Below are 10,629 nucleotides of genomic sequence, written 5' to 3'. Positions count from 1 at the left end.
CTCACCCTTTGATACCCAATCAAATTGACTTCCTGTATATTTTTTGAGACTTAGTTTTCTATAGAGTAAATTTCCTTTTGTTTTTGGTTTTTTATAGAGTAAATTGCCTTTTTGTTTTTTCCTGTGGGCCCATACATTAACTATGTGACTGAATTTCTCTCTCAGTGACAACTCTTGATTTAATTAAATTCTCTGAGTGACTGATTGAATTTCTGAGTTTGCTGAGTGACTTCCTCTGAGTGGACATTGACAATTTCAATGGGCTTTTGCTCTGAGTTCAAGTCTTTTGACAACATGTCAATTCTCTGTGTATACTCAACAACCCTGTGTATCAATGTCTGCTTATGTATTTACCAATGTATTAACTTTATCTCCCTATATACTCAAGCCTTTCAATTTGTATGAATTCACCTGTAATTCATGTGCATAAATGATAATATAGTAATGAAATAGTTAATACAACTGAGTATTAACATCAGTTCTGAGTTTTCAATGTTCTGTCTCAGCTATAAATAATACCCTGTTCTTGTTGTAAAAACACTTGGTATTTAGGGTAAAAAAGTAAGTTTTTGAAAATCTGAGATACTAACCCTGAAAATACCCTCTGATATTATATGAGAACTGACTTTAGAAGCAATAATTCTTCTCTTTTACCCCCCTGTGCATACATTCACTGACCTGTGGTGAATTTGAATTTTGCAATATGGAATTTTCAACGTATCATTATGTTAAGATTTCATTCCACATTAATTCTCCATTCATCAATGAGCTTAATTTTGAGGCATGCAAGGAAGAAAGATGGAGCTTAACCAATCTCGTGTCAATATAACCATGTAGTAAAGGTTTAAGGATAAAGTATCTTATTAACACCCACTTAAATAGATTTGGGTTATCAGAAATACATTAAATCCCTTTGATGATGGACGGAAACCAACTTTGAGAGGCAAACACTATCCCCCTTTCTCACACACAAAAACTCCACAATTGACAGGGTTTGACTTTGAACCTGAGCTGTTTGCATGGTGGTGCACTGTCCCAATCACTATGTAGAGCTATATCATTTCTGCAAACATCATCATTAATATATACCTTGAGTGACAGGAAAATCATAAAGGAAAGAAAATGCCAACTTGCATGTCCTATATTATTATTTATAGAATTTCTGATGAGGAGAGAATCCTTGCTTCCAGAGTAGGTGGAAAGCCATTTAACATTTTTTAAAACTTAGTAAGAGTGTTAAAATGCATCCACACATGAAAAGGTTTGTACCTGAGCTGTTTGCATGGTGGTATATTGTCCCAACCACTATGTAAAACTATATCATTTCTGGAAACATCATCATTAATATATGCCTTGAAGTCACGGGAAGATCATAAAGAAAAGAAAATACCAACTTGTGTGTCCTATATTATCGAGTTTCTGATGAGGAAAGAATCCTTGCTTCCAAAGTAAGTGGAAAGCCATTTAACATTTTTTTAAACTGTGTTAAAAACTTAAATGCATTGATAACAACGCACAGATCAACAGGTTTTGAGAAGAATAGGTAAATTACTTATTAGAAAACAGACTGCTATCAGTACAGCACAATGGCAAAATGGAATATCATTACCAAGACAACAAGGCCAGTTCACATCTCATACAATTTTCAAGTCTTTTAGTTTAGTCATAATCTGCTGCTGTAGATGGTTCCAAATTGGAAGAGTTGGTTTGCTGACCTCTCCTGTCTCACTTGAAGATTCTAGTTGTTTAGATCCAATCTTTGGTCGCACCAAACCACCTTCCCAACCATCCCCAAGTGATTTTAAATCATTGCCTTGAATTGGAGTTTCACCCCAAACTGGTCCTTTCCAGTGGCTTTCAGAGTTACTTTCACCTAACAAAGTGCTTCCACGATAATTTGTTTCAGATTTGGTTATATCAGATTGAGATGAACCAAATTCCAATAGGGAGGTTGGGTTCTCCTGCTTACCATCAAGTCTCTTCTCTGCTGATTTGACATTGGACTTACCTTTCCAGGGTATCACTCTCTTGAAGTTGTGAGTTGTAAACCTTGTATCTATCTCCTGGTTTGGCTTAGCAATGCGTGCACTGGCAAATGCTGGCCTGCAAGTCTCTTTTGCATATTGTACACATGTGTTTCTAGAAGCTACAAGACATGCTTTCATCTCATGTTCTTCACATGCCTCTCTTTCCTCAATCTGGTCACCAGTAATCTTACCAAATTGAAACAGGGTTTTCCACCATGGAGGTTTGCATTTATTGGACGCACCAACTGAGCATCCCATTCTTGCACCTGCCTTCATGGAAGCATGAAATAGTAGGAAAGTGAGTAGCTACTACATTGCTTAGAACCACAACATATGCCGAGAGAATATTTAGTGATTAAACATCAATATTCAATATAGAACGTATATGAAATTTAAGATGATGTCCCAAAATAGTTCATTTTAACTTCTATTATACATAGCATAGATATTAGTTACCATAATGAGAAAGATCCCATGGAGACATTTTACTCAGCAAGATCTCTCAGAGACGTTTTATTTTAAAGACAAAGCATACAAAGGACTAACAAATAACGACTTGTGATGTATCACTTATAATACAAGTTCGACCCATTTAGGTTAACCATGTAAGCAACAGGATTTTAAGGCCCCTTAATGCCTATATTTTGGCACTAAAACTATGGTTTTTACAACAGAGCTATACACTCGTGGTCCCTTTGTAAAGAATGTTTGAAGCTTTTCGTTAGTGCTACTTCCTGTAACTAGGACAGAGAACACAATTATTTTACATTTGACTTGAAGGATTAAACTAGACACTAATTTTGTCTGGAGAGCTCTAGTAATAGAAAACACTTTATCATGGCACATATTATCCCGATATGAGACAGCTTTTACATCAAATTAAGCTGAATGAATAAATGTTTATGACCCTGCAGTAAAAGAAAAAGAGACAAAATTGCAGTACGCGAGATTTGTCAGCCATAAACATCCAAAAGGATTTTAGGACTTAAGAATAAGATTTATGTAAAAACCGTTGACAGGGGAAAATGTCCCACCAAACAGCAACAGGAGCCGACCCAAGAGAGAGAACCAATTAGACTCTGCCCTATTTGGGATAGCCAAATCATATGGATTAATGACCCAGCAACCAGTTTCAATGGGCTTTAACAGCTGGAGTAAATACTAACTGACTAATCACCCTTCAAAACAAGAATACCATGGAAATCCAAAAACAAAACAGAATAATATTCAGTAAAACCAAAATATAGTATAACATATTACATTAGTTGCAGAAAAGGAAACACTAGGTTAATTCAACAGAAATAGAAATAACTAATTCTATTCAAAACTAATAAAATAAGAGAGCAACAATTCTAATATGCAGAAGAACAGACGCCTTTACAGAATAGTCCGACAATACACAGATTCTTAATACATAAGTCCATAGAGATCACAATTCAGAAGAATCCTTATTCAAAAACATGGAGTATAACTAGTATCTAAATTGATGCATATAATCTACGAATCAAAAGGAAAGAACAGATCTAATTTAATTTGCAAAACAAACCATTGTACACAGAGTAGTCCGAATACACATGAACCTCCTTTGCAAGTTTTGGCCAGAATTGGGTTTTAAACACTCAGAATTCAGCAGAAATAGTTCTTACAAAATTCCTCTAAGGGTAATCCCAACTACAAAATTTCCTGAGCCTCCCATTACCAAATCCACCCCCCTACCCTAGGCGCTACCCTCATTTATAGAATTATAATAGCCTATTCCTCCCATTAGGTGGAGCTTTATCCCAATCATGAAACTGAATTGGTTTCAGAGTCTGACAAATAACTAATGAAAGTTTAAAACCAACTCAGCTGCCAGGAGGTGGCAGAGAAGATGTGTTGCTCCTGCTGGTTATGTGGCTCCCCCATTGTATGTGGATTTGCTTGATTTACTAGTCACGTAGTGGGAGCATTTGTTCCATCCTTATTTCACAATCTCCAATGGCCCAGACAATAGATTTGAGCTCCCTTTCAGCAATCTTCCCACCAAACATCATACGGAGGACCTCTTTTGAAAGGGAGACAAGGTAATCTAAGAGGGACACTTGGTTCAAACACATCAATTGTTACATCGTGCTGGCCTTCTTCTCCAGTCTCTAGCCTGATTCTTCAAATGCCTTCCATGCATGGGTTCAATCCAATTGTGGTGGCCACATTGGCACTGGTGAGTTGCTCAATAGTTTCCCATAATCTAGCACATTTCCCTATTAGTGCATTTAAGCTTATATCTAACTCGGGGGTGGTCTCTCTCCAAGAGTCAATCAGGGCCTAATGCTTTATCAACTCCATTTGACCCAATCTAGGGATGCCAACCGCATACTCCTTGCCTTATGCTTGGTATTCTTTAATCCTCTGCAAGTCCTGAAACCTGTCCTGCTCAACCTTACGTGACTCCCATCATTCTCGGAGTCTAACTACTCCCTTGGGGCAGAGCTGTACATCTCTCATCTGACCGAAGTATTCATCTCATCTGAGAGTATGTGCATCCTAGTTATTCATTTCTAATGTTGATTTGTTTCATTCTAGATTAGATTGAATTTAGGTAACATTTTCTTTTTCAATATGGATGTATTATATCATATAAAACACAAGGTTGATGATCAACACCCCATACAAATGCTAGCAAACAAATTGATTTGAGAGTGCAAGTAACAGGTCTACGAGCCCAGGGATCGTTGAGGTTCTCATGAACTCCTTGTTCGAGCATATGGATCATCTTCTCTATGGTGAGCACATGTCTTCGAGTTGGAGCCAAATGTTACCCACCAAAATTTGGTGACCCCATACAAGAAAACAATTCTCCTATCTTGGACAGTGAACCAACCTGCAACCCTACATATTGCTCAGTTATAATGATATGCCACATTCCTCTGCCATTTGCATGGGTCATACACCTCTCACCATCCGGCATTCTTCTTTGTTGATTTTTCAATTACTTCTAATAATGTTGATCTTCTTTTAATTTTTCCGGTATATCATTAAGCAATTATACTTCAGAAATTCAACCATACAAAAACAATGGAATAGTAGAGATCACAATGCACAAAGACAGCACAAGATTTGCCCTGGGAAAACCCAGCAACCTTTCCAGCATAGAAATTCTTTTGTTCAACAACAGACACACCTAGACCTTCTAGTTCATCAACTAGGCCAAACTGACCTTCAACAAATCTATAGTCAAACCTAGCCAAACCCTACAAGTCAAGCCTTCCAATTTGATCCAGCGACATTGTCATTTGATTTTCCCTAGACCAAATTTCGGCCTCCTTGTTCTGCCCAGAAACCCAGAATTTCGGCCCCTGCAACAGAAACTGCCCAAAAGATCTACGAACAGTGAGAGCGAGAGAGTCTTGCCACACATGTGAGCTTGAAGGAGAGAGAAAGAGATGTATTTCATCCTTCTTTTCGTCCTCCTTATCCTTCGCTTTCTTGCCCAGAAGATACTTGATGAGAGAGATGTGAATTGTTGCCTTGAGGAGGAGGTCAAGTTGCCTTTATATAGTGAACTGGTTGGGTCAAATGGGTGTCACTCTGCCTAGGCTGACTTGACTTGGAGGGAGGCCGACTTAACAAACTTGGAGCCAAAAATTTCAAATTCAAATTTTCTTCTTTTAAAAGTTCGAAAGGACATGACTCAAAATAATAATTTTCTTTTGACTCTAGCATGAAGAACATGCTTTACAATAATCAATATAGATACATCAAGGGCCAAAATATACATTATGAAGATTGAACATAGCTACAAAATTCAATACTCTTGAATGATGGTGGGCTACCACTTCGCAGGTACTTTAACCATTTTGCAATCAAGTGCCTTTACTTAACGTTTTGGGCATTCTAACATGGATAAAGAGGTGATTTGGATGATTGATTGATCTTGATTGTAAACTTGTTCTTTCACCTTACCAGAGGAGTTGGTCTTTGACTCTTTACCCATAGTCCAGTGGGACCTCCTCCAAGGCCTTAGAATTATAGGAGTGACACTACTTGGGAAACTTGGATTAAAGTAGTGTGTCCATAACCATTTCATTTTCACCTTTCCCTTGATATCACATCCATCCTTCACATTAACTATCATTATTTCACCGGAATTTGGCACCCATCCACCCACATCGCTAAGTTAGGGCAGGAAAACTTTGCCCTCCTAGAGGTTGATGCGGCTACAAAAAAGGATAAAAGCATAAGAAGGCTACAACAAAAGAAAAAGATGGTCGGGACACAATTAGCGGTTGGGCAATAGCCTAGCATGAGATCTACCCCCCTCATTAGCCATCCCTCGATTCCTGAGCACTAGATACTCCATCTCATCATAAGGAACCCTTGCATGTCCAAACCTTGATGAACGAGAAACCAACTCCTCTTAAAGGGGTAAATAAATGTTATATCATAAAAAGCAAGCTTGGACACCTGAGTTACACTGCATATCAAGGCATTATCAAAAAGAAGCAAAAGGCGCACTAGAAGGGTGGGAAAAGTAGGACGAAGAAAGAGGTAATTCATGCCTCCATGATTGCTCCCTCCATACATCTATACACTCAATGTGGACCTCCACTAGTTGGTCCCATGGTCATGGCACTTAGCCATGAAGTCTTTCCCCTTTGTTGCCATTATTGTCACAGCACCTATGAATTGAAGGGTTGACAATGGAAATGTCACCTCCCCTTAAGGGTTGCAAACACCTAATAAAGTTGATTGCCTAGCCACCTCTAACAAGGTAGGGAACATTTTACGGGATTTGGTTGTTGAAATTTTGTAGGTATGGCCAGTCTTCATCACTGTATTAGCACACAAAAATAAAAGGAGGGAAATTGTAATTTAAATTTGAATTTATTTACCCCAAAAGGTCAAGTCGGCTCCAACCTACTCAAGTCAGCTCAGCGCAACAGTCACATACTTGGGGCACTTTTGATCACTATATAAAGGTCATTTGACCTCCTCCTCTTGGCATGAATTCAGATTACAAGAAAATCTTTTGAGGTAGCCGCAAATCATCTTAAGAAGGATGAAAAATGACAGAAAGACGAGCTCTTATGGAAGATGAATTTCTGCTAGAAGGCGGCCTGGTTTGAGGGTTGAATTTTTGTAGGAGGCTTATTGTTCAGGACTGTTGTTCATGGAAGAAGGGTTGGTCTAGCCCTAGAAATTCCCAGGTTGTTTGTAGAACTCAGATTGTATTCCTTGTTGAAATGGACAAATTTCTCAAAGAAAATGTTTTTGGGTTTTTCCCTGGTTAGGGTTTTCCCAGGATAAAGTTTGTGTCTCTCTTTGTTTGCCGATCTCTTCATGATCTTATTGGCATTACTGTTTTACTGTTGAGATTTTCTATGTATAATTGCTTAATGATGAATGTCACAAGATAAGCTAAATTGAAGAAATCATTGGAAGTAATTATCATACTAGGAAATCATAAAGATCAACATGGTTTCAGAGCAAGGTTCAAGAACAGCCAAATTTTGAGAAGTATGACTTGAAGAAGGTTATCCAACAGCTTGTCTATCTCCCTCAGAATGGAAAACAGAGGCAGTCGAAATTCCTCTGTGGCAGACAAGTCGAAGTTCTTTGAAGCAGAACCACAATTCTCTGTGACAACCAAAATTCTCCTCTAGCAGACAGGTCGAAGTTCCTGAGGCAGGCCGAAGAGCCTCCTGAGGTCATACCGAGGTCAATCCAAGCAGAATCGAATTTTCTGAGGTTAAATGGAGCACTGATTGAAGTCTGTGGTGAAACCGAAACTATACTGAGATAAATTTGGAGAGTTTCTGAGGTACTTCGAAGGAAAAATTGAAGACAGATCCTGGAACCAAGCTTGAGCATCCTTTCCAACAACTCTATTATCATCTAGTGGTGACTCAGCTCCCATCCCTGAAGTTCAGTAGCTTTTGCAAAGTGGGAAGAAATATCCTGCAACAAACCTAGGCCTGAGTTTGATATGGTGGTCAAGGTAATTAATCAAGACCTTTCTTGAAGCCTAGTCCAAGTTTAGCTGAAGTTTGTGAAGTTGATCAAAAGTTTGAAGTTGATCCAAAAATCCTAAGGAGTCTAAGGCTCCAAGGTTTCCTGAGACATCAAGATCTTTTATAAGTACTATAATCTCTCTCTTCTAGTCATGTAGTAAATATGGACATGCTTTGTGTAACTCGTTTTGGCATTAAGGGCATCTCTGTTACTTCATGATCTTGATACATTTTTTTGAAGGGAAAAGGTTAAGTTGAAGATGCTTTGTATGTGCTAGTATTGGCCTGAGATATGTTTCCATTTCTTATATGACAGGTTTTAGAAATATGGTACGGGTATTCACAAGTTCACAATAAAGATGAGGCTGAGTTCCACATCAAGTTTGGAGACTAAAGTTTTCTTCCAAAGGTCAAGTCATTTTCAGAAATGGAGTTTGTAAAGGACAATTTGTTGTTATTGCTACAATGATTGTTTGTAAAAATTTGTTGGAGGAAGATGAACTCAACAACAAAAGTTATAGTCCCACAGTAAACAGTTGAAAGAAGCCCCTGCATAAGAATTGGAGAATAGTCTTGTTGAACCAGGGTCTGCATCCATTAAGGCTTATTACTATTTGAAGAATTTCAAGCCCTTAATCTAACTAGTTTTGCTGATAACAGAGAATGTTGAGAGTCTACTCTTATTGATCAAGGTTTAGATTGCCATATTCCCTGTCATCTTCTTTTATAAAGCAGTCTTTATTGAAGACCTTGTTGGTAATCACAAGGGTGTTCTAGAGAAACCTTGAATATTTATAAATATGGCTTGACCTACAGTGCTAGAGGCAGAATACAAGCCCTACAAAAGCTATAATGGACCATTAATATTGATACATTTGCTTGGACTAATATCAAGATGGAACATCCTTGATTGTTTGATGACATGATGAATTTCATCACATATGTTGAGGCATTGAGACTCTATGGTTTTGGACATTTGGATATGGAAAGAAAACTTGCAGATGACAAAGTCTGTTGGACTTACAAAAGGTGTAAATGAAAATTGTAAATCTAGGGTTTGTAAACCCTAGAAGACTTGAAGTCTTGGATGTGAAAGCCCTAGGCCTTGTGGATAAAATCTTAAGAGTTGGACCTAGATCGATGTTTCCACTGAAAAAAGAAACCCTAGCTCATGAAGGAAAGGGAAGCAACATGTTGATGATGAGGATAACGATGATGAGTTTGCAAATAAATTTATATGATTTCTATAAGAAGGAAAAGATCAAGGAGTCGAAAAAATTCCTACACTCCTAAAAAGATAAGTACTTTATATCTCTTCCTTGATTATTATTATTTTGTTAGCCTCTTGTCTTTGTTTCTTTTTGCTGGGTTATAATCATTCTCCCATGGCCTCCTACTGAGGATTGCAGGTACATCGTGAAGACCGCCAAGGTTCTAGCAGAAAATGGAAGTATTGGAAGAATGAAGCAAAGTTTGTGGCAAGAGGATTCTCCAAGGAGTGATTTGTAAGAAATTGTACTGACATTTAGAACCATGTCGGAAGGGCTTAGGAAGCAAGCAAGCCAGCAAGTTTGAAGGATATCATTGTACTGAGATCTATGGAAAGTCAGAGATGACTTCAAGATGGATTCAAAAGATCAAGCATTTGCTCGCAGCATAGAAAAGTACAAAGCGAAGATTCTCCCAAGAAGAGGGAGAGGACTATGAGGAGACATTTGCTCCAGTTATCAAGACTCGCGTGTCAGGGGGAGCCCTAAGGCCCTTGCCTCCTCTTTCCGCCCTTCCAATAGGGAATAGTTATAGATAGAGATGAATGAGATGAACTACTTCACGCTCTGACTTGATGAAAGTGGAGCTTGTATAATTATCCTTGTGGGAAAAGTTGGGGTAATTGACCAGAGATTCACCAAATAGAAGAAGGAAGAAGATGAGCTCCTGTATTTATATGGTCAAGTAGGTTGCTAACATTCTCACAAAGCCTTTGTTCCGAAAAGAAGTTTGTATACTACATGGACAGGCTTGGAATGGTTGAGAATGCTTCCCTTGGTTGAAGGGAGTGTTGATGTTATAGCATCAAGAGGCAGAGAATCTCCATATGTCATGGGTTTTGCTCAGGAGCCACATAATATGGCTGGGGAAATTGGCCTAGTGACCATCAAGGCCTCTAAGTGTTCCCTTGGTCAGTGGGTTCTGACCATATTGCCATGGGGTTTGGCTAGTGGGTTAAGCAAGTGCCTTATAGCATCGGGCAAGTATTTTTACCTTTCAATGACATGTGATGACATAGGGTTGTGGGGGAGCGACCCTCCCCTTGAATCCGCTCCCGAAGCGCACTCCGAGCGAAAGCGAATCGGGAGCAACCTGGGAGTGCGCTCCTACAAAAAAAAAATCATTCCCTGCCTTTTTCGCAAAAAAAAATCACAAAGATGTTCAAAATGCACTTTTTTTTAAAGAAACACGAGTTTTTTAGTAGAGCAACCTAATATTCAAGCATATGGCCCTAGTATTGATATGAAATTCATGGTAATGTTAAATTCTTAAAGTAAAAGTGACATTCTCCTTTATCTTTCATTTTCATCCTTTTACTTGAATTTTTAACATTACCATGAAAT

At 38.4% G+C, this 10,629-nt stretch overlaps 1 protein-coding gene across 1 annotated transcript in view; it reads right to left on the bottom strand.

The window, feature by feature from the left end:
- Positions 1-1,151: 1,151 nt before the first annotated feature.
- LOC149231450 (uncharacterized) overlaps positions 1,152-10,629 on the bottom strand; it is a 105,988-nt gene continuing 96,510 nt past the window's right edge. The window contains exon 3 of the mRNA XM_089379196.1: positions 1,152-2,297. Coding sequence (XP_089235322.1) covers positions 1,635-2,297 — 663 coding nt within the window. The 3' untranslated portion in view covers positions 1,152-1,634. The remainder of the gene's footprint in view (positions 2,298-10,629) is intronic.

This window comes from Pinus tabuliformis, chromosome J (genome assembly GCF_031772625.1).
Source record: "Pinus tabuliformis cultivar Carrire ecotype Pingquan chromosome J, CPIR1, whole genome shotgun sequence".
Lineage (NCBI taxonomy): Eukaryota > Viridiplantae > Streptophyta > Pinopsida > Pinales > Pinaceae > Pinus > Pinus tabuliformis.
This window is presented reverse-complemented; position numbering and strand designations above follow the sequence as displayed.